Source organism: Xiphophorus hellerii, chromosome 11 (genome assembly GCF_003331165.1).
Source record: "Xiphophorus hellerii strain 12219 chromosome 11, Xiphophorus_hellerii-4.1, whole genome shotgun sequence".
Lineage (NCBI taxonomy): Eukaryota > Metazoa > Chordata > Actinopteri > Cyprinodontiformes > Poeciliidae > Xiphophorus > Xiphophorus hellerii.
The window spans coordinates 18490008-18513871 of NC_045682.1; the positions used below are offsets into that span (position 1 = coordinate 18490008).

Here is a 23864-nt window from a genome sequence, read left to right on the forward strand (position 1 = left end):
CAATATCCTTGTATAACATTGAGATTTAGGAAGTAGAAGAAAAGTGTAAAGAAACGATTGCGAGATTAACGATTAATTTAGTTAGCAATTACTCAGATTTTTCATTTAAGTTTTTTTTTTACACAATATTAAAAATACATTAAAAATTCAATTTTTGAAGAAAAACATTTTACTGAATAAAAATCAAACAACATAGCGTTACCTTAGTTTACGCTTGATCATTTGTAGCAAAGGATGCGAAACACTTCTAACATCAATCTGTGAAAAGCTCAGCCCTTTCTGCTCGACTTATCAATACAGTGTTGACTGTTTTTAATAATAATAATTAATAATTGGATAACAAAAGTGATTAATAGATTGTTTTATCCATAACATTTGTACTGGGTGAAGCTAAAAGTACGCCACTTAAGTTTGGGATACAACACATTTACAAAATTGTTAAAAATTGAATCATAAATGCAACATTTGTACAGTTTTGGCTTAATTACCGCTCAAAATATCATGTTCTTTCAGCAAACAGCCTTTTTTCACCCTCACCAGTTAGCCAGATTTAGCCGTCTATCTTTAGTCTCAGGTCAAATAACAACTGATGGGGAAGCATCGATTTAACAGAAACGTAATGAATTGGATTAAACTCAAGCGCTCCGCCACGCGTCCTTTCAGCAGCAGAGGGAAGGATTAAACAGAGAAAAACTAATGGAAGAAGTCAGTCAGGTTTCTTCACATGGAGCTAAAACGAGAGATTGTTGCATTTAATCTAAAAGACGAACAACAGAGTAAACGGAATAACTTTTGCACTATGTTTAAACTTCCATCGCTAACACTTAGAGGCCTTACTGTGGCCGTCTAACATGAATATGAAGCTACCATCGTCTCTTTCCTACCTGACAACTTTGGAGTCTTTGCAGATGATGTGCAGCTGGAACATATCTCTGCTTTCCACACTTTCTACCAGCCTGAGCGGCACCTGCAGGGGGCGACAGAGAGCACATGATATCAGCCTGTTGGCCCACAAAGCAGAGAACAGAGTGGTGTTAGAGAAAATCATCACAAATTTCTCCAACACCTAGACCTGCCACGATAACAAATTTTACTAGATAATAAATTGTCCCAGTAATTATTGTGATAAATGATAATAATAATAATAATAATAATAATAATAATAATAATAATAATAAAAACAGACCAATACACTTTAATTTGGTAAGGAACACCCAACATCTGCATTAAGTGGAAGATTTTTTACTTATCAAAAAACAACCCAAAACAGTAAATAAAACGTAAATAAAAGTCACTTACACTCAAAACCATAAATAAAATTGACTATGAAGTCTCTGTAAATAAAATTGCCCTTCAAAAAATGTTAATAATCAGAATGGAAATTATGGAGCTCGTTTTAATTTATCATGTAATTAATTGATTCATTGCTCATTTTTGAAAGGCTTAAAAATACCAACAGCTTTTTTTTCCATGTCTGACTGTGAAGTGTCAACATTTCTTTAAAAAAAAAATCAACAGGTATAAAATGTCACAGTTGGGAAAATACTTAAAACTGAGCATAATTTATAGCTAGAATACCTGCAGTTATAAGAAAAATAAACTTAAGTCTCAAGATTATTCCTGAATGACAATCTGGCAGGAAATTAAAGCTTGATCGCCACTGCTCAGCTGAATGTAAGAGACACTTTGTCTTTAGTGCTTCATAACCACACAGAGTGAAGGGCTGAATGACAGAGCTGTCTAATCTGTGACAGAGGGATGTGTTTTATCGTATTGTACTCACAGAGATCTCATTGTCCACAGCAGGGTAGGTCTAAAACACAGAGCCACCATGGAGCACACACAGAAAGAGAGAAAGGGAGGGAGAGGAGACACACAAGACAGGAGGAAATGGGAAAAAATAAATAAAAAAATTAAACCCCAAAAAGCTTAGAAGACAACATAAATGAAGAGTTAAAAAGGAAAGAAAAAAACCCCCAAAAGAGTGCAAGATGAAAGCTAACCGAGTGGATGTGCTACTAACGGCACATGTCCAAATCAAACATGGATCATGGTGAGGAAGAAAGACAAACAAAGAGGGGAGCAAAGGGCAGAAACGGTTTGGAAGAATGGGGTGAAGTTGTGAAAGGACATCTGGGTGAGAGGTTGTGGCTTGCTGGCTTTCAGACAGAGTTCATCTGTACAGTTGGGGGTCAAGGCAGGAGTCTGAGTGGTTGGGTAATCAGTTGTATGGGCATGGTTAGATGGTGACTTATTCTCTTTCTGAAGGAGAAAGAGCCCAGGTGGTCAGGCCTCTATACTCTACTCTCCACCGTTTCCAGAAAACCGAACCCTTGTGGAAAACTTGACCACGGTTTGGGAAGGAGGAGAAATTTGACTGCCAGGGAGGACAAACAATATGCTCATTTGTGTTTGAGCAAGGGCTTGACGTCAACAGGACAGCAGCGCCAGCAGGGGCCGGGCTTTAACACTTGGATGTCACGTTACACCCTCTTCGCCGGTGGATCAAAGGAGAGCCTGCAACTCCTGTGGTACAATGTTGCTACAATAAACTATGCCGAAACCCTGGTTTACAGCAAGTCCTCTGTGTAAACTCCTCCGCTTTATTTACCTCGTTAGCTCTGTTGTGCGTTTATAAAACATTGGGGTGAAGGGGAGCAGCCTGTGTACGTCCAAACTGAACACTGAACCCTCCTCCCTGCTGCTATTGGCCTCCGCAGTGGCGTGGCATTGCAGACGCTCGGGTTGTTAGTACAGAAGCAAACAAATCCGCAAGCTCCTCCGCCGAGACGGGCACTCACGTTGATGACAGAGTCTTTGAACTTGATGTGGAGTCTGTAGTTGGAAATGGCGATGATGGCTTCGTCGGCACGGCCGAGATATTCCACTCCTTCCCCCTGAAGAACTGGGAATGGGACCTGAATGAACACAAAGGGATGTTGGAGCGGGTTAAAAGTGTTATCGCTGAACATGTTTCAGTTGTAGCAGAATTATCACCTTCCCAAATAGAGTTCACCAAACACTCTTTGTTATAACATATCAAAGTTTTGAAGATTTAACTTTTGAAAAATCTGGATTTCCCCCCCCCCCACCAATGCACTTCATGGGTTTCCACAGACCAGAGTGATGTCAGCGCGCCCAGTTGTTCTTGTTTGACAAGCATGTTTTACAGCTTCTGTTTATTTGGACTTTGAATTCGGGTCGAAGCTTTGATAAAATATTAGGGTCAGGCTCTTTATTTTTTTAAATCTCGTGATTTTATGAGATCTTCAACACAAAAACATAAGAAACTAAAATGAAGAATGTTGAGCATCTTGTGAAGTTGCATTTTAGTAACGGTTTTATAAATAAGGAAATACCTCATCTTTTAACACATTAACATCAAATTATTACCAGTAGCAGGAGCTTGAAATGAAATATGTGTTTATTTGAGTCATATTGAGGTAGACCAGCAACCAGGTGGAAGAACATTCACTGGTTTGGAAACCAGAATTAAACTTTCTGTGGCATGACATTTTTTACACATAACATTTTGGAAAACATGAAGCCTTTCTACTACTCTCATTTTACTGAATACCTCTGCATGGCTTAAGAGTTTCTGTAAAGCAAAACCTCCACTAATCAAACCAAAGACAATAAAGCTGACTAAGGTGTCCCATTAGACAAGCCTATAGTCTTACAGAGGAACCTTTGTGAGCGTAAAGGGCCTGTTGCTGAGCCTGAATGAGCAGACAAACAAGAGGCGAGGCTGCCGGACTGGATCCCAGGCCTTCCATTAACATTCTTACTTCTACTCATTTTATTACAGTCTCAGCCAAGGCCTGGTTTGGGCTGCAGTACGACACTACATTAAGGTAATTGGTTTCTAGAAGAGGTCAATAGAACTTTTTTTTTTTTTTCTTGCCTTCTTACTTTTAGGCAGGGAATTATCTCTAAAAGCCAAGCCGGTGAATGTGACACACAGTTACATCTGCCAACTTCGAAGTAATGGGATAATCTGAAGCTTTCAATTACCTTCACACAGGTCAGCTTCTCACCTCCCCTTTCAAACAATTGTTAGCTCAGCGCTGAATGTTACTGGAAGATTAGAAATCACTGAAAAGCTCACGAAGGCTGGTATCACTTGGGTTCAGTCTCCTTTTAACAACTTTGCCGTCATAGGGAACCATGAATGGCAACTTAGATCTTGTTTAGTCTCCGCTGGCGAGGACAATGGCGTTGCTTAGAGACAACATTACCTCATTCTGCATTAGCATGTATTGCTGAGTCACACAGAGCTGGAGTGACCGGAGCACGATAAAAAGACTGCATGCAGTGAAGCAGATGGGGGGATTATGAGAGAAGTCAGGCAGACTTGAAACGAGAGAAAGAGTAAATGTACTGCATTAATATAACTACTACTATTAATTATAATAGATTTTACTTGTACAGTGCTTTTCTGAAACACTCAGACACTTTACAGGAATTAAGACAAATTACAAACAGTGCATTTAAAGTATGTCAAGCAAAATCATACAAAGAAAAAAAAAAAAACTGCTCGCAATGGATACAAGAGCCAAAAAGAAAAAAGTTACCAAATAATCTAAAATAAAATGTTAGGCATAATGGATGGTGTTTTATTTAGTTTGTTAATGTGTGTTAAAGAAACCCCTGACGTCTGCTCTGCACTTGCTTCAGGTCTTCAGCAGATCCTGCACCCATCAGTCAGACCAGACAGAGAAACAGAGTCCAGCTTAACCTGGGAAATGGAGCACATAGTGCTCTGCAGTAGAACATCAGAGCCAAATATAGGCAGCAGCAACTCCCCCCCACTCCACTGCAACGCAGAACGGGGAAATATTAAAGATTAAAAATTCATTAGCATTTCAAACGTTTTTTTGTTTTTCTTTAAATTTAGAAATAATACCTGTACCGGACTAGCTTTGAAGCGACTGAAGATGAAAATGGGCCTGCACACAAGCAGAGCCGGTGCCAGGTTTTCTACATATTTTTACAAATTCTTCCAGACTCACATTTTCAAAGTTCCCAACACTTCTGTAGCAAATTTGAAATGGATAAAAATCAAAATTCCACTGTGAATTTACAACAGATATTTCTAGAGAGAGTAAGCTTCGAATGTTAAACCTGCAAAACTAGATGGATCCAGCAAAAACACTTTATGTAGCCCAAAGGGAAATTAAGTAATTCATATTATCAAAGCATCTTCAAAGAGTCTTTGTGGCTTTTGATGCAGTGGGCTGGAAAGGCTCTCCAGTAGCAGTCAGTTTCGTAACGGCCGTGAAGAGGCCTCTGACTGAAGACTGTTGCTGTATGACATCCTGACTGTCATGAGATGCCAACATGCAGAGAAGATATTTCACAGGAACATGTCCTAGATGACATCATTAACTCTGCTAATCCACCTCATTTGCTTTTGATGCGTCCCTATCGTTTTCTATCGAGACATTTGAGATGAGAATATAATCTCTGCCCGTTATGATTGGCAAAAGAAATAGTTTGAACTTCCTCCTTCTCTCTGCACTCTTTGTTCCTGCTCTGCATCCATGAAGCCTCCTTTTCAATTCCTCTGGGATTTGGGGTCAAAGTTCAGGTACTATGGAATGCTAATCATCTGCTCCTAGTTGTAAAAAAACAATACCTTGTTGCCATGATTACACGTCACAGCTGTCTGAAAGTAAAAATTAAAAAAATCTTTGAGAGTAAAATTCCAGAGGGAATAATTGTGCAAACTCGCATCGCCTCAAGCAAAACCACAACTAAAATCTTCAACAATAACTAATCAGAGGTTCTCCAACATGCTGCTATATGCCAAGTGTTCTAAGACCAGAATAAATTGTAGAATTTAAACAATTTTAAATTAGTTTTATACGGGCGTGCCGTGGTGGCGTAGTGGTTAGCGCGACCCATATTTGGAGGCCTTGAGTCCTTGACGAGGCCGTCGCGGGTTCGACTCCCGGACCCGACGATATTTGCCGCATGTCTTCCCCCCTCTCCTTCCCCGTTTCCTGTGAGCCTACTGTCATATAAGGGACACTAGAGCCCACAAAAGACCCCCTGAAGGGGTTAAAAAAAAAAAAGAATTAGTTTTATACTCTTCCAGACTGTTTAGGAACCCTCTAATACTCAAAACCTGCTGATATACAATAAAGAGAATCTACAGACTCACATTTTCAAAGTGTTGGGATCTACAGTATAATGATACTGCAGATCATTTTATTGATCTAGAGTATCGATAAAATGAAAAACACAGCACACAAGCATTGTTACAGCAACATGACTGCTGACAGTTGGCATTAAATATTAACGCATGCGACTGAAATGCGATTCTGCAGCCGCTGAATCCGATTGTTTGGGAGACACCCAACACGTCCTGCCCAGATTGCCATAGTTAACATGCTGTACAGACTGGGAGCCGCATTAAACGAGCTGCGCTCCAAAAGCGGGCGAATGAGTCACTGGCAGCTGGCGAGCGCAGCATAAGATACTGTGTCACGTTTCCTCTACGAAGCCTTTCAAGCAGCAGAAACATGAAAAAAAAGAGAGAGAAAAAAACAGGAGAGCCGCAGAGAGGAAGAGGGTGAGAAGAAAGAAACAACCATGAATAATGCGCCGACTTGTGAGTCGTGACTTCCGGTTCGGGCAGCCTGCATATCAGGGCATGCACACGCTGATCCGAGTGAGCGCATGCCGAAATGTGCAGACTCAGAGGAGGGAAAGCAAAAAAGTATTAAGTAGGGCAGGGGAGGTCTGTCATTTTGTCTGACGGAGAAAACTGATGTATGATGGAAGCGAGTGAGGACAATCAGGAGAGACAAAAGCACATCTCCCTTTTTTTAAAATAAATTATTTTTTTTATTTTAATACATATTTGTGGATTATATCACCTTCCTAAAAATAATGGCCAAAATCAGTTTTGACTAAAGTGATTTTAGCCAAAAATTAAAATTTTATTTACTTGTATCTTTTCTTCTACTTTGCGCAAATGTTATTTATTTTACCTAAGTTTAGTTTTGCACGGGTGTGTCTGCTGTCTGGGGATTTGTTGTGATTACTTTGCATGGTTTTCTACCATATCCATCAATATGTTGCTAATAATCAATAGAAGGACATGTGACAGAAAGAAGAGGCACGAAAGGTTAGATAAAACATGTGACTGCATGTGTGAACGCAGATCAATGAGAATAATTATAAAGCTTTTACCTCCTCAGACTGATACCGATCTCACTCTCTTTCACTGGAAAGGCTGGAAGGCTTTTCAATGCTGACCACTTTAGAAATAAAAACTCTAAACAAGCTGATATCCCCCCTCAATCCACTGGAAATCAAGTGGAAATGTCACTCCATTGAAAACCACTAAGAAAAGCAGCAGAGAGTAACCCAGGGCTGGGTGGGTCCATCTCTCTTTTGTCATGGTCTCTATGAACGCGATGCTCGGCTCCATTAACCAAACAGCCTAAAAGCACAAACTCTACTCCACAGGGAGAAGACAGTAAATTACCCATCGTGGTTTTTCAGCTTCATCTTCACCAACAGTCTAACCGATTCTTCTCTCTCGTCTGACCCAAATGTTTTGCAGCTGCCTTGTTTTTTGTTTGTTTGTTTTTTGTAAACCTCTGCAGATGCTGTATTAGGGGAGCAGAAGGATGATGGTGTATTTCTTAAAAAGCCTCACAAACGGACATCAGAGGTGACAAATTTCAGCTGTTTATTGTTACTGGTCATCAATTGGAAATAACCAATTACTTTAAAGTAACTGGATTATTTGAATTAAACCAGAATTAAAGATGAACAACTATTATACTTATAGATCTGGTTATTACTATTCAGTAATTTGAAGGCGACAGTTATCCAGCTCCAACCCTTCACCTTCAAACTCTTCTTCCCCAGAAATGTAGGAGTTGGTCCTTCCTGAACAATACGGCTCAAAAAATACGGTTGCAGTTCTTCAGTAGAACCAGTTCACTCTTCTCCATCACTCCATCTAGCTTCTACTTCCAAAATTGCAAATAAATCACACAAATCTTCGCTGAAATCTTCAGTGTAATCAACCTTAGTCGTTTATGGTTTGATTTACCCTGAACAGCGACACTTTGCATTTATAGTATTCTGTGACAAATATTTATCATTAAAAGCGTTTGTGTATACAGAATGAAAGCACAGTAGGCAATTAAAAAAAAAATGTTTTAAGTGGTTTTATTGCGTCAGTGACAGTTTAATGTTGGCCTTCAGCAATATGAAACAGGGAATTGGACAAGATTAAAAGCTGAACTTTAAATGAACTCAAAAGTGACAAAAAAATGACGTACAAGAAATTTATTAAGACCCACTATTCAGTCAGAATAGTTAGGAATATTATTAAACCCTAAAAACAACAGATGACTCAAAGCTAAAAATGCTCAGAGAAATTACCTGGTGAACTGCATCAGTTGCTAATCTGCAGAGCTGTTCCTTATTGGCAACTGGATGATCAGAAACCAAATAACCTCTGCATTCAAAAGTTTTCAGATTGTGGTAATAAAGACACATTGATGCTGAAAACGTCCAAGTCCAATCATTTTAAATCCTCTTACTATGCTTTATTATAAAATAATACGTTTAGAAAAACTGGGGTCAGCTAAACTCAGTATAAATAGGTCAAAGGGTCACAAAAAATGGAGGTCAGAAATCAGCCACAAAGGTCTGATCTGTGCATCTGTATTAAAAGCATTAAGTCCTATTCACAGCAAATCTGAGCTCAAATATCTCTGTTTAAAAAAGAAAAAAAAGTTTAATACCTGAGAACGTGAAAGCTGTGAAACTGAAGTTCTTAGAGAGAGAGAAAAAAATAAGACTGATCAATTTTTACCTATCTGAGTGACAGCTGGCAGCTCACTCATAATCCTGCGTGTGATGAGTAGACATTCACCACCCAGCCAAAAATAAACTGATCAGATTATTTTAGAAAACGGCTGTCCAATACAGCAGCTGAACAGATGTAACGCCACCACTCAGTGATGTCATAGCTTATAGTAGGAGGAGGCAGCATTTCACTTGACATTGGTACTGTATGCTGCTGCTCTTAGAGTTGTAGGGTAAACATGCTACTAGGAAAAGATTGTAAGGAGTTCATTAGTTTAAAAAGCTGCGTTTAAAGCAGAATTTCTTACATTCGTAGGAATGTTTACACAAAAAACATAAAAGTCACATCTCAGATTAATAGAACAAACATGGAATGTATACATGATGCCTGATTGGAGTAAATCAGCTGGATTGAAAGGCAATTATTTTTCATTAACGAGGTTGCCTCGTTAACTTTTTCTTGTATTAAGCATAAAACAGACTAATAGGCATAATGTCTTGAGTAGTAATCTTTTAATAGGAGGCCCTTTGCTCTTCTGAAGCACCATGTTGGCAGACAACACAGCTTTTCTAGCCAATGTGCTTTATGGAAAGTAATCAGCTCACCTGAAGGCTTTCATCCTCCTTCACCAGGTCCTTCTGGGGGAACAAGTCCTTGGCCTTGATGTACTCCAGACTGGGAGGCCCCTCTTCACCCTGGTAAATGCACAACAATGGACGTAATACTGGTATTCGCAGTGACAGCAAAAAATGACAGTACAAACAAAAACACCATCACATTGACAGCAGGTTCAAATATTAAGACTAACCACTGAAGAGGCACTTCCCAGAGTCGTTAGCCTCTGGTGGAAAACGCTCCAAGCTAATGCGCAGCAGATTAAAATCTGACTTAAAATATAAAATAAACTTTCATTAAGTTTATTTGTATTGCTTATTTCAGCAAAAAGGCAAAGTACTTTACATCAAGAAAACATCATACAGTCACCAAACGTCATAAAAGATGTTGATCAATGTTTAATTTATTATGGTTCAAAGCAAATCTAAACAGGTGGGTTTTCCAGATTTTTTAATCAGCTGAATGCTGCTTCTCCATGTTTGGTTCTGGTTCTGGGGATGCACAGTAGAGCAGAACCAGAAGACCCGAGTGGTCTGGAAGAATGATACAACAACAGATCTTTAATGTGTTTTGGTGCCAAGCTGTTCAGTGATGAATAACCACATCGTTATGGTAACTAATCTTCTTCACTGTTATAACCTGAGCTAATGAGAGCATGTAGCTATTAAATAGAAGGGGACCCAGGATTGAACCTTGTGGTACCCCACATGTGACTGATGAGAAATTACCTACTGACACAAAAGTAATCTTTTTAGGCAAGGTTTCTTCCCTTTTATTGTTTAGAGCTCAGTTTAAATATATGGGTTTTTTTCTGAATTATAAATAAAAATGCTGAGTGTTGATGTTTTTTTTTAAATATTTTTACTGCATTTAGTTGTAGAGTGTATATGACTGTAAAAAGAAATAGTCACTTTATGAACATAATCATCTAAAAAAGCAAGACCAAAACACTCCTGGCAGCTGATGAATAAAAAAAGCGATCCAGGCTTATGAGGTTCATGCCCAAAGTAATGGATGGGTTACTAAAATTAGCCTGCAATTCTTCAAGTGGAGGCAGACGGGAGAAAAGGGGAAGAACAAAAGAAACCAGTCAGCGCCGTCCTTTGCAGCCAAGGGTACTAGTGCCCTACTCAGGCTGAATGAACACTTATCAGGTCATACTTTAAATCCTTGGAGAGAAAAAAGTGATTGCACTGAAGCACCTGCATTGGGCCTTTATTTTCTTTTAATTCACTGACAAGAGTTACATAAGACTTACAGGAAGTTCATCTCTACACTATAATTAGATTCATTTGAGCATAAAGTGAACATGTTTACCCACTTCAACTGCTGCGCCAAAGCAGGCGGGACCACATCTTTGCAATTCCTTCATGCCACCAGAACGAGAGTCCTTGCTTTGTGCTTTTATTTTCAAAGATACCACATCCCATGACAACACAATGACACCAAATAAAAGAGGAGAGACCTTGATGATGTCAAACCTTGCAAAACAACAGCCTTGTCGATAATGACCATCACCGAAAGCTCCAAGCATCTAATTAAACCACACAATAAGCCAAACGTATGCACAATGTAAGTTATAACCGGATGGCTAGAGGATTTTTTTTAACCTGCATGACGCAACACTTCACATTTACGGTATGCAAACAAGGTATTCATACCCTTGATTCTTTTTACATTTTGTCATGTTGCAGCAAACTTGTTAAATAGAGATTTTATGTGACACAAACACAAAGTAGAGAAGTATTTCCCCAGCCCAGGTCCTCAGGGCTCACTGCCTTGCATGATTTAGATGGTTTCATGCTTTAACACGACTTGATTCAGAGGATTGCAGTTCAACAAAAGCCTGTTCAGCGGCAATCAATTGAAATCAGGTGTGCTGAAGCAGGGGACGTCTGTCCGTCGTGTTTTTGAGTTAAAAAATGTTTAAAGTTGACAGGAAATTTTAAAATATCACTTGATAATCATGTGTTTCTGAAAGATTGGAAGATTAATACCTGAACACCAACTATAAAGTCTTAAAATTGCAAACATTTCAAAAAGATTTAAATATATAGACATTGGGGGCACAAGTAAAGCCTGGTGGCCCGCCAGGCTTATAATACACTGGGGGACACCCTGAGTGTGAAATGGAATGAGAATTAATCAGGATTTTATTTATTTATTTTTTGTTTCAAATGAAACATAAGTGCGTGGGACATTAGTATTTAACGCCCATGTAAATGTACTCCGAGTCCATCTCTACCAGCTTTGCATAATGTAAAGATTCATCTATCCCCATTCTTTTTGGAAAACAGCTTAAACTCAGATTGGTTAGTGTGTGTCCGTAAAAAACTATTTTCAAGTCCTAGCTCAGATTCCCAGTGAAAGTTAGGTCTAAACTTTGAGTGGGCCACCCTAACACATATCTATGCTTTGATTTAAACCGTCCTACTCTACCCCCTGCTGTATGTTTAGACTTGTTATCCTACTGGAAGGTGAACCAGCATGCCAGACTCAAGTGTTTCACAACCTTTTAAAAGGTTTTCTCAGCACCCATCATCATCAAAAAAACAGGAAGATGGAGCACATAACACCAGTTTTAAAGTCCCTGCACCGGCTCCCTGCAGCTCAAAGAATAGACTTTAAAATACTGTTGTTAGTTTATTAATCACTGAACGGCTCAGCACCACAATACATTAAAGATCTGCTGTTGTTGTATCAACCTTCCAGACTCCTCATGTCTTCTGGTTCTGGTTCTGCTCTGCATCCCCAGAACCAGAACCAAATGAGGAGAAGCAGCTTTCAGCATCTATGCACCACAAATTTGGAACAAACTTCCAGAAAACTGTAAAACAGCTGAAACACTGACTTCCTTTAAATCTCGACTACAAACCCACCTGTTTAGGATTGTATTTGAAACGTAATCAATTACAAATTTATTGATGGAACTTGACTTAATGATGTGTTTTGATTGTTGATTCTATGTTGTATGACTTTGTGTTTTTGTGTTTGTTATGATGTAAAGCACTTTGAAATGCCTTGCTGCTGAAATGTGCTATACAAATAAAATTTGTTTGATTGATTGATTGATTGATTGATTGATTCCAATCAACTCTGGCCAGTTTGGCTTCTTCGTGGGGAGTGTTCAATGGGGGTGATGTCCAGTGTTCTTGGAGAAGCAGCTTTCAGATGATTTTGATGACAAGATGTAATGTTTATTACATTGTGTATCATAATTAGTTACTTTTACGGCACAACGCTTTGTTGCTGAAATGTGCTGACTTGACTTTTCTACTGCATGTAGTCTTTTTCCTGTAGGTGAAATTGCTGGGCTGGTTAAAAACACCAAGAAACTAAAAGGAGGAAAAAAAACAACATATATTAAACGTTTTTCTCTTATTTTGATAAATATTTGAAAGCAGCTGTTTAACGTCACACAATTGAGGCAAGGGTAAATCCTGGCTTTTAGTGAAAACACTTCATAGAAAGACATTGTCCTCTGACAGGTAAGCCCTAGAGAGACTTGTCTGGAAACTTAATCTAGACTTAGGGAGTTAACAGAAAGCAGGAGTTGATGGAGCATCCTCTGCTCCTTTTATGTTGTAACCGATGACCTACTATGGGTGTGGGAGAGATTAAAGCCATAAGTCACTACATGCAGTAAAAACGGAACTAAACAAAGCAATCTTTCTGCCACATCTACACAATATATTTTACTAAACGGTCATGCCGATGGCAGCTTATGGAGGTGGGTGCCAAGGCTGTGCCACACAGACGTTTACACTTCCTGAAACATACTGCAAAGTTAAGTGCTTTCTGACATTACTGATGGCTCCATTGACTCTAAACACCGCCCTTATGTTCTCTATAAAACTAGGCTTCCACTTTTAGGGAAGATGCATTCAAGGTGAAGGGGACGTTGGGAGTTTTGTTCTGGTTAAATGCTGCAGCATTTTAATCCTGGAGGGCAGAAAATTAGAGAAGCTAAGAGTTCAGATCCTATGTTATTAGAATATATAGCTTATTCCCCATTCACAACTGTGTCTCTTGTCACTGTTTATAGAGGATTTTTATCAACATTTTTACCAAGCATGCTCTGATAAATTGGCCCCGATTTCCTCACTTCTGGGAGATCAGTGATCGGCTGATACTTAAATGTAAAACCAATCTTATCTACCTCTGCAAAGATCTGATAATCAGCTACCGTCTCATTTTTGTCTGCTGTGAGAGAGGACTGACTGACCGACCCACCAGGTCGCAGTAACCCGCCAGGTTACTACGATTAATACCAACCATGTGACTATTTCAATTCCTATTCATGACAACTCAGAATCAGAAGTTCAGCTTACTATTGTTCTGAATGTTTCCAATTTGTTTGGCTTCTCACAACTGCAGTTATATGGTAGGTTTATGAACTCAGAAATGACTTGTGAATGAAACTGTTTATAGAAGATACAGTTTAAAGGATAAAGTAAAATCCTATTGTACAGCTCCTGCTCTCACCTGTGTGCAGCAAGATGTCCCCTCTGCTCCTAAAATAAATAGTTAATGACCATTCACAACAAGGAGCCTAGAAAAATATTCTGAATGCTGTTCGTAAATCTTATTTAATTAAAAATATGAAAAGAATTTAAGAAAAATTTAATATGGCATCAGTAGGTCAAAGTTTCACAAAACCCAGACTGGAAATAAGCAACTAAATTCTAGCAAAGTTTTTTTTCGAAGAAAATTATTTGAGAATACAGCTAAAAAAGAAAAAAAAAATTACCATTTTAACTACAGTTCAAGATTTGTGTGAAAACCTCTTATTTAACCTTTTCTCCACTCCAATCATGACCTTTGACTTAAGTAAGCCTACAGCAGACTGCTCAGACCCCTGCGCCTCACCAGTATTTCCAATTTCCCCTGAAGGTAGGTGGCTGGTGACAGTGGCTATCAGTCAGGAGCATCCTCAGAGATTTAGGCCATTACAGGCAGATCTCAGTGCTCACCTGTTCCTGCAATCTAGACGCATGTTTGCTTTACCAGAAAGGTTTGCTTTAATCTCACCCCAAGGAAATCAATGCTCATCAGTTCAGAAGAACATCCATGTGGTTCTTCCAGCAATCAGAGCGACACATCATCAGCTCTCCAGTGTTAATAAGCCACAAGCTCCCTTGGCTCTAGTATGCTTTCTGCTGAGCCACACCTACAGTACCTGCTGCTGAATTATGATATGGAGCGACCCTGACCGTGCATTTTGGTGAGAGCCCCGCTGGAACACGGCGTACTTTAAAGACACAAGCAGACGGAAACTAGACACTACTCCAGATGAAACAGTTACCTAGACAAGGTAATTTGGCAGTAGGGCCGAGCTTTTATCGTATCGTTGATCATTTATTGGGATAAATTTCCTATAAGAAATGTCATTTATAGTTGTCAAGAAAATGTTCAATTAAAGGTGTAGTATATTACATATTTGTTGAAATTGTAACAGTTGTGAGAGCATAAGACAGATAATCTGTGATAAATAAATAAATCAAGCTCCTCTGCCTTCTTCCAGTGCTGACTAGAAACAATTGATAGGAGCCGGGAGGTGGATCTTAGCACTGTTAATCATGCTTGTGTAAGCACTGCTCATCACTCTCCCCCCTAGCTCTCTGCTAAGCTACTACTTCTTCCCGGTAGCAGCTGCCGTGAATGCTAAAGCTAGTTATAATGGCCACTGATGATGGCAAGTAAACAGTTCTCCTGTAATGGTAAGATGTCTCTCTGCCACACACAGGATTGATTGACAGCGCTAAGAACCTTCCTCCTGGCTCTAATTGGTTATTTTTCACTGGGAACGGTGGATTTCTTCAGACAGCAACAGCAGCAGTTGTTGGAGGAACTAACTTTGAATGAGATTATTTGTCTCATATTTTACCGTCACAATATGGTGACCGTTTTAACAAATGTGTGGCTTTTTTTTATATACAAGTTGCACCTTTAAGGATTTTAAAAAAAAACAAAGCTGTCTGTGCTGTCATGATTGTTATTTTTTAAAATTATTTTAATAGTCTGCAGGTTCAATAAGATTATCAATAAATGTCAATAAACTTGAATAAATGCAGTTACTGCGTGCAGTTTGGTGGCACAAATCACACTTTTTTGTGTGACTGGTGTCCTAAATAAGCATCTTACATATGGGAATGTTTTTCAAGAGTAGTTTTTGTGTTTGTGCGGCTATTACTGCTGGGTCATGCAGTCAATGCCATCCAGTTACATTAAAAATGAAGTAATAAATAGTCCTCATCTCTTATCGTCACAATAGTACCACAAAATATTGTGATAAACATCGTCCACTCCTATTTGGCAGTAAAGACTGCAGAAAAAAAAAGGATTGGCAAACTAAAAAGATACATGATTGTAGCGGTATTTATTACACTGAAACTAAACTACAAGAATCTGGAGATTTTGAGCATCCTCATACCTTTTTAAAGAGAGCACAGCTGTTCAAACTCTGCACTCCTAAACAAACACATGCAGCACACAGCTCTGTTTTAGTTTATTCCTCCCTAGAGGGCTGCAGATAAAGTGGCTTACAGTAGATTAAGGGGAAACAGGGATGCTCCGACTTCACACAAAAAGATGGAGCACAGCTTGTCCTGTGGCCGGCGGTGTTTTTGCCTCGTCACTGCTGTGAGCCAAAACGCCCTCCCTAACCTCTGTCTAAGCAGCGCTTGGAAAGCTGCAGACGACAGCCGTGTCGCGCGCGAGCCTCAATGCGTTACAGTTATAACCGCCACTTTGCATGTCATGATAACACGCAGAACAGTAGCAGTCAGCGTGGCGGCAGACAAGATGCCGTGACGAGGCGAATTAATGGCGTCTGACAGGCGGCTGTGTTTTTACTGACTTACGATCCGAACTGATCTGATGACGGCGTATGAGAAACTGAGGAGGGAAAACTTCTGCTCACGTTTAACTAAATAAAAACAAAACCGTCGGGGAGTTCGGGACGTCGCAGAGGTAGGATAGTTGGAGGAGACGGGAAGAACTGGCACACATTTCACTAATAGGTGTCTGGTTACCATGGCTACAACCAGCACTTTTTTAGAGACCGAGTCCCTCAGTGTAGCTTTTGCAAAAAAATAAAAAATACTCTGCCTTTGCCGGATTATATACTTAATCTGGCTTTGTCCCAGAGTTGTGCAGATTAGAGGAGCACAAAGCAAAGGTGACCTCTTGAATTTTTTTGTGGCAGCATGTCCTCAAATATCTGATGTTAACTGTGAACTGATGGATCATTTTAAATGAGAGATACAGGAGTTGGCAATGAAGTTGTAAATATTTAAAAGAGCTTTAAATAGATTTCCAGGTACCTGGAGCAGTGATGTGAGGAGGGCTGTGTGATGTCAATACAAGAAGAACAGCAACAATGTTGGTGAATATTCCAAAAGCAATTTTGATTGTAATCAATTTGTTTTAGAGATAAAATAGTCGTCAACTAATTTAGTAAACAAATAATCATTAAAATGGAGTATACAGACTATGAAATATAGCGTTTGCTGAACACACTCAGAGCAGTGATTAACCCAAAACTGTATAAAAAAAACACATACATTTTCAATTCAAGATTAAAAAAAAACTCCGTCTAAAAATATGTTCTACACAGAAGTCCTCAGTAACATAGTTTTAGTTTCATCTGGTTGAAATTATTTATATTAGGCACCTTTTGCTGTCCATATATTCACTGGATAATATAAAAAAGGTGAAAATGGAGAAAAGAGCTTTTCACATGCATTTCTTTAGCTACAGATGTATCCTTTGCTACAAATAATCAATAGCCGTACACTAAAAAGTATAATTATTACATTTTAGGCAATAAAATGTCATTACTTATTTTTATTTCCATCTTTTAATATATATCTAATACTGTATGAAAAGACATAAATGGTTAAATGAAAAATCTGCAGAATAATTTTCTTATATGAACAGATAGGGAAACTAATAATTTTAATTATTTGCAACTAAAATAATTGTTAATTGCAAAAAAAATAAAAAAGCTTGTAGAGCGGTGATAATTTGTTGCCTTTTAACAATAGTAGAAATAACTTATTTTTGGGTTTTAAATAAAAGCTATTAAATTATATTACATTTTACACATTTTTATTTAACTTTATATTGTGACAGCAAGAAGCTGTGATCTTCTTCCTCGCGGTTATCATACCGTTTCAGTCTCGCACTGTCAGTTCAACATATCCTGTATCTCAAGATGTGACGGGTGCAAACAGAGATGGAAAGCCATAATTGCTCCTTTATAAAAAAAACAACGGATTCAGATGCATCGGATCTGACAACATAAAGTTCAAGATGAAACAATGGCAGAACCTGATGAAGCTCTCCCATCATACTCCTCTGTTTTCTGCCCCCATCCTCTGTGGCCAGATGAATATTTCATAGATCATCATGTTCTAAACAATCAATCCCATTTTGTGGGATAACTTGGCCTTCCTCCAAATATTACTGAGAAAATTATACAGGAATAGGTTGGTCTGAAGGATAGCAAAGTTAATATTTACATACTTTTGATAAATATACACTAATGGCAGTCAGAAAGCTATATTGCTAAAATACATTTATTGCGTTCACTAAACTGCAAAGCAGTCGCTCAAATGTGATTATTATGCAATTCAAACATTTCCATGGCAACAGCTGCATCAAAATACAGATTGCTCCTTCAAACATTTAGGGGAAAAGATGGGTTGCTCTTTGGAGCTCAGTGGTTCTCTGATAGGATGACACCTGTGCACCAAGTCCAGGAGTGACCAGTCATGCCTGCATTGCAATTCAATCGGCAAGTCTTGGCTTGGTAGTTGAGAGTTGAACTGTATTATATTGAGTGTAACTTCTGGTGCAGAGGGGATTATTTAGCTTCAATATGAGCCGTGTAACAGGTTCACAGTGGAAGAACCTGACTGACCAGGCTACAACGAAACAGAGCATCTTTAGGATTAAACAGAGCAGGCTTTCTGGCCCAACATCAGTGTCTGACCTCACTGATGTGCTTCTGGAGGGATGGTCAAAACAAAACTAGGACTGCAACTAAATCTTTTCATCTATTGACTAATCTATTATTCTGACAATTAATCAATTAATTTTCTTATTCAAATCTTTTGAAATTCCATATTACAAATACATTAATAGAGGCAAACAATTCAATTCCTTTTTTAAGTAAGAAAATAAGTATTTTATTGCCTAAAATGCAATAACAGTAATCCTTAAATGAATGCTTGATTATTTTTGGTAAAGGATGCATCTGCAACTACAAAAATACAACATGTAAAAAGCTCAGCCCCTGATGCTCAACTTATCAATGCAGTGTAGGGCTGATTGATTGATTATTTTTGGGATTAACCGATTAACCGAGTATGCTGTTCTTTCAGCAAATGGCATTTTTTGAGTCTGTATACACCAGTTAATGATTAATTGATTCAACCATTATTTCAATAATCGATTCCTTGCGATTAATCTGGTTAATCATTTCAGCCGTACACAAAACTAAACCTCTCCATAAGAGTTGAAGTTGTTAATTTTGCATGGGGTGGCAAGACATATAAACTTGTAGATTTGTGTGTTTGTGAAGGCAAATGAGCAAATACTTACATTATTATAATTTTGGTAGAATATAAGAAACTGTGAGCGCTCCTGAGCCGTCCCTCCTGCCTGCCTGTAAACTCTTTTTGCAAGGTGAAGAAGAGTTTTGATTGTGTACAAGTGGGATCACAGGTATGAAAATAGTGCAAGAAACAACACCTAAAGCCCATCTCCAAAAAGCTTTTGGTTTTGCTTGATTCGTTTAGCTAGCATGAATAATTTGATTATAGACATGGAAAAATCTAAATCAATTCAATTAGGAGTTGTAGCTCCATTTAGTGAGATCAACATATTGCACATGGAGCAGGCACAGAAGCTTGTTTTTTCCCCCCTTCACTGATGGATGACGACAAGAATGGGGATGATTAAAACTCTGCAGCCCTTCTTCCGACGGAGAAGACTGACAAGCCTGGGATCCATTTAGGTAACAGAGGACGTAGATACTAAATTATACAGACAGTGACACAAAAGAAGAAGTGCCGACTCAGCTGCGCCACAGACATGTTTAAGACTGATCATAAATTGTGTAATGACTGGCTGCATTTCTTTAAAAGTAAAAAACAGAAGGGAAACGGCACACTGCATCTTCATCTATCTGACTTTATAAAATATTTTCTCAGAAATAAAAGTTGGAATACAAATCGTCTCCAAACAACACCATCTAATAAAAACGCAAAGTAATGCGATTTAAAGTTTCTGTCTGTGTACAAAGTGAGTGAAAGATTCCCTGATCTTCAAAAGGACAAACAAAATTTACTTTTCATTCTTATTTTTTAGGGATATTTGAACAGTTTTGTGCAAAAACCTTGAAAGTTTTGAGGCTCTCTAGCCATCTCTATGAGAAACACTTCAGGGTTCAGTTGCAAATTTACATTTACCTCATTAGAGGAAAAAAAAACTGCTCAGCCATTGAAAGTCGATTCTTCTATCATGGCTTCAAGAATCAAAACAATGATAATCTAACCTCATGTTTACTATAGAGGTCCTCTTGTAATTTTCTAACTAATTTTGCTTTCAAAACATACTTTCAGATCCCACTGTAGTCAAAAAGCTCAATTTCAATTTAGTTTAAGTGATTTTATTTTTTTAGAACCGTAGACCCTTCAAAAATATTCACACCTATTAAACATTTTCATATTAAAAGACAAAAAAAACAAAGTAGAGCATTTTGTTAAAGAGGGAGGAAGACAACATTCTTCTTTTTTTTTTTTAAAGTGAAGTGTTGCAATGTAAATTTAACCACCAACATATAGTCGCCCCCCATGTGTTGGTGGGGATACTTTTCTTCACTGAGGACAAGAAATCTCATGAGCGTTGGTGGGACGTTGAGTGCAGACAAATACAGGAAAATCCTTGAACTAGGCCAGTCAGACGCTGCAGGAAACTTTAACCTGGAGCGAAGGTTCAACTTCAAGTAGCGGAAAGACGGCGCTACGATGAAAGGTCTAGAAACAAACACCTGCAGCTGTAATTGTGGTTAAAGCTGACTCTACAAAGTATTGTACCAGTGTGGCTGAATATAAATCCAAGCCACACTTTTCAGATGTTATTACATTTCTGAACACTAATTTTCTCTCCATTTTTACACATAAAGTATTTTGTCTTGGTCTATCACCAACTATTTTGTAATAATCAAATAAACTGTTGTATGTCCTGGTTATGATTTGACTAAAATATAAGGATTCATTTTTATATTTTAATGACTGTTGACATGCCTTTGAAAAACTTGACTTGTCACTATGTTCCAGATACCACATGTTGGCATATTAGCATACCTTTAGGATGCCTCAGAACTCACTGAGCAACAGAACATCAAGCTAAGTTAAACTTTATATTTACTTTGCTTTATTTCTATACATTTTTACAAAAATTCAGTAGCTTTAGAGATTAAAATTCTGAAACCTCTGAGTCACAAGATGTTCATTCTGCTTTATCCTATTATTATATTATACTTTGAAAAGCATAATATGGGATAAGGTAAGAAGGAAAACACAGAGGCCCTTGATGGCGAGTTAAACAACAGACTAGCTGAAAGTTACAATGGTCAACGAAGTGTAAACGAAGAAGCATAAACTTATTCAGTTCCACAGACGTGCGGTCACATTCTCCTACGTGGAAACTGAGATTTGACCTTTCTCTAGCTCCATCTTGACATTCAACAACAGAAACACACCTGCTCCACATCAGTCTTCCTTATTTCCTCCAGAGAGACCAACTCTAGCCCTCCACTGCAGCTAGCGTGGCACATCTTGTTCTCACTCTGGGCACAAACATTTTGAACCCGACCTTCTCCGGACCAAACCTCGGCAACTTAAAAGTAGTTATTCATCATCTCCTTGTTAACAACACACGTACATTAACTGAAGTTGGTGTTAGTTAATAACTGTAGCACTCATGTTGATAAATCCCTTCCCCCTTTGGTGAGAAGGCAGGCATGCACACACACAGGTGGTGAGGTGAGATGGGGGGGAGGAGCAGGAATACACACCCACTGTAATCTGAACTAGGACAACAACGAACACAATAACATGAGAGTGAACTTACAAAGCAGTTGAGCATGGAGCAGGACACCCTTGCTGCGAGGCTCATGTCGAGGAAAAGCAAGACTGTGCCTGAAAGACGAGCAGCGCGACTGCAGCACTAGGAGCCGGCGTGACCATCCTTCTCCTAGCCGCCCCGGCCCCCCTCGAACTCGTGTACCCCCAGCCACCTTTAGCGGGTTTCTCTCTACTCAAGATGTGCTGGAGGATGACAAGCTGGTGTCATTTAGGATCCCCAAACCCCAGTCCTCTCCCCCCACCACTCCAGAGAGGGGAGAGGGAGCGTGCCGGCGTCTGAAGACAGTCCCTGTTGCACGGCTGAGAAAAAGAGGATAGTCCATGAAAGGTACAACGAGGAGCCGCAGTCCGATGGAGCCGGTGAGGCAAAAAACTGTGGGAAGAGCTGAAAAGCACCGCAGATGGAGTAACGGAGGGGGAAAAAAATGGGAGAAAGGAAGACTGAGGGAACTGCCTGATGCTAAGCTCCACCCCTCCGCATGTGCATCAACCTCTCTCTCTCCATTTGACACGCTCGCATCTCTCCTCCTGTATCCCTTTCATCTCGCACTCCTCCCCCCCGCTAGCTTCTTACAGGAATACGGTTCTCGCTAAGCAAGCAGCGTAAGCAGGAGGGCCGACAGGGAAAGCTGCCGCGCACGTGCTATCTGACAACTGCAGTGTGCTGTGCCCTCCTCGAAGCTGAACGCGGGGTACGCTCGGAGTGGTTTGACGAATGCGCCGGACACGCACGCACATGACATAAAAACCACCACCAGCTGATCCCGAGGCAGAAGAGAAGGGGAAAACCCCCTCAGCTAGAGGTTTATCGTCACAAAACTGCTGCACTGGATGCGGCGCAGCTGCACTTGTGTAGCTGAGGAGAGAGGAAGGGTGGGAGGGGGTCTGAAGGAGAGGGGATCTATTTGGGGAGCTTTGGTGACACAGCGTTATTGAAAATCCTTCCTCTCCACCATCTCTGCACTGTGGACTGCATCAGTGGATGCAGAGCTTCACTGGGGAAGTCAGGGAGTATAAAACACCCCACCATCGCCAGCGTCACCCTTCCCCCTGCCGAGTCGTGACAGCTACTCACCTACAGCTGCCTGACCCCACATTATGTAACGTGTAATGAAGTACACAGAGAATGCAGCATTGCTGGATATTGATTTTATGGATGAAAGAATTTGATCCTACACGATAAGGTTGTGCTTTAAAGTAATGAAATTACATCATTACTGATTTTTTTTTTTTATATATCCAAAAATAGAAAAAAAGGACATCTGGAGTATCAAAGGTCAGTCAGGTACAGGCACTTATGCAACAGTAGTATTTATTAAGTTTATGTACAGAATAAAAATTATTAAAATTTTAATCAAGCATATTAGTCTGCAATTGTAATTTTTACATGACGTGTATTAGAAATAAATATTTAAACATTTTGCTTTAAATCCAACAGATGTTGGCCCGGTCCTCTGTTATTCAGTGTGTGAGCTGTCCAGCAGAAAACAATGACGCTGAAATGTTTTTATGGGTCCTAATAGGAGGAATATCAACTTAATGAAGAGTTAGGAACTGTCATGGTTAAATTTCTATGGTAAAAGAAATTAAGTTTCTTTCCACATGTAGCGAATTTAGCTACAGAGCTAGTCAAGCTTCTTAACCCAGTAGCAGTGAAGATCACTTTGGCTGTGGTCTTTAAGAAAAATGTAAGCCATTTTTACATTAAATATGTTCCCATTACCCATTCTTATCAAGGATGTAACACTAAAAACACAAAAAGATCAAATAAAATCTGAAAATATTTTAAAGTAACGATTCAACATGTTTGTTTTTCTTTTTTCACTTAATTCAGCAATGAAACTACTTGAGTTTCCATAAAGAAGCCAGCATAGAATGACCAGAGATCTTATTTGATTTAGTCAATTAATAAAATAATTTAGCAGAAACCACCTAATTGAGGTAATATTACCAAACAGCAGACTCTAGTGATAGCTGGGAGTGGTAGGGTTAGGGTAGGTTTAGGGTTCCACTTCCTAAAGTATCGTGGCAGAACGTAAAGTTGGATCTTATAAACTTTGAGAATGAAATTACATGGCACTCGTTCAGTACAAGTGTGAACTGAAGCGAAAGGGTTGCAGCCAAAATTTCCAATAAAGTGCATTGTTAAAGCCATGATTCTTATTTTTGCTTTTAGAATAAATTAGAATTATTAGAAACAGAAAAAAAGTGTTAGCAAGAATTTTACTAAATAAAATGCTGTAAAATGTAAA

General features: G+C 39.0%; 1 protein-coding gene and 1 long non-coding RNA gene across 5 annotated transcripts in view; one reads left to right on the forward strand and one right to left on the reverse strand.

Moving 5' to 3' along the window:
- Nucleotides 1-23864, reverse strand: part of mtmr4 (myotubularin related protein 4) — a 46780-nt gene that overhangs the window by 12351 nt on the left and 10565 nt on the right. For 2 of the 4 annotated variants that reach the window (XM_032576194.1, XM_032576193.1), the window contains exons 3-6: nucleotides 9445-9534; nucleotides 2802-2918; nucleotides 1784-1813; nucleotides 885-967 (exon numbers count right to left, since the gene is read on the reverse strand). In XM_032576194.1, coding sequence (XP_032432085.1) covers nucleotides 885-967; nucleotides 1784-1813; nucleotides 2802-2918; nucleotides 9445-9534 — 320 coding nt within the window. Of the gene's footprint in view, nucleotides 1-884; nucleotides 968-1783; nucleotides 1814-2801; nucleotides 2919-9444; nucleotides 9535-21598; nucleotides 22307-23864 lie in introns of those variants that run through there. The other 2 variants (XM_032576191.1, XM_032576195.1) reach the window with 2 other exon arrangements.
- Nucleotides 6052-8533, forward strand: LOC116728254 (uncharacterized). Its single transcript, XR_004340970.1, has 2 exons — nucleotides 6052-6616; nucleotides 7620-8533. It is a non-coding gene; the product is annotated as an uncharacterized LOC116728254 (long non-coding RNA).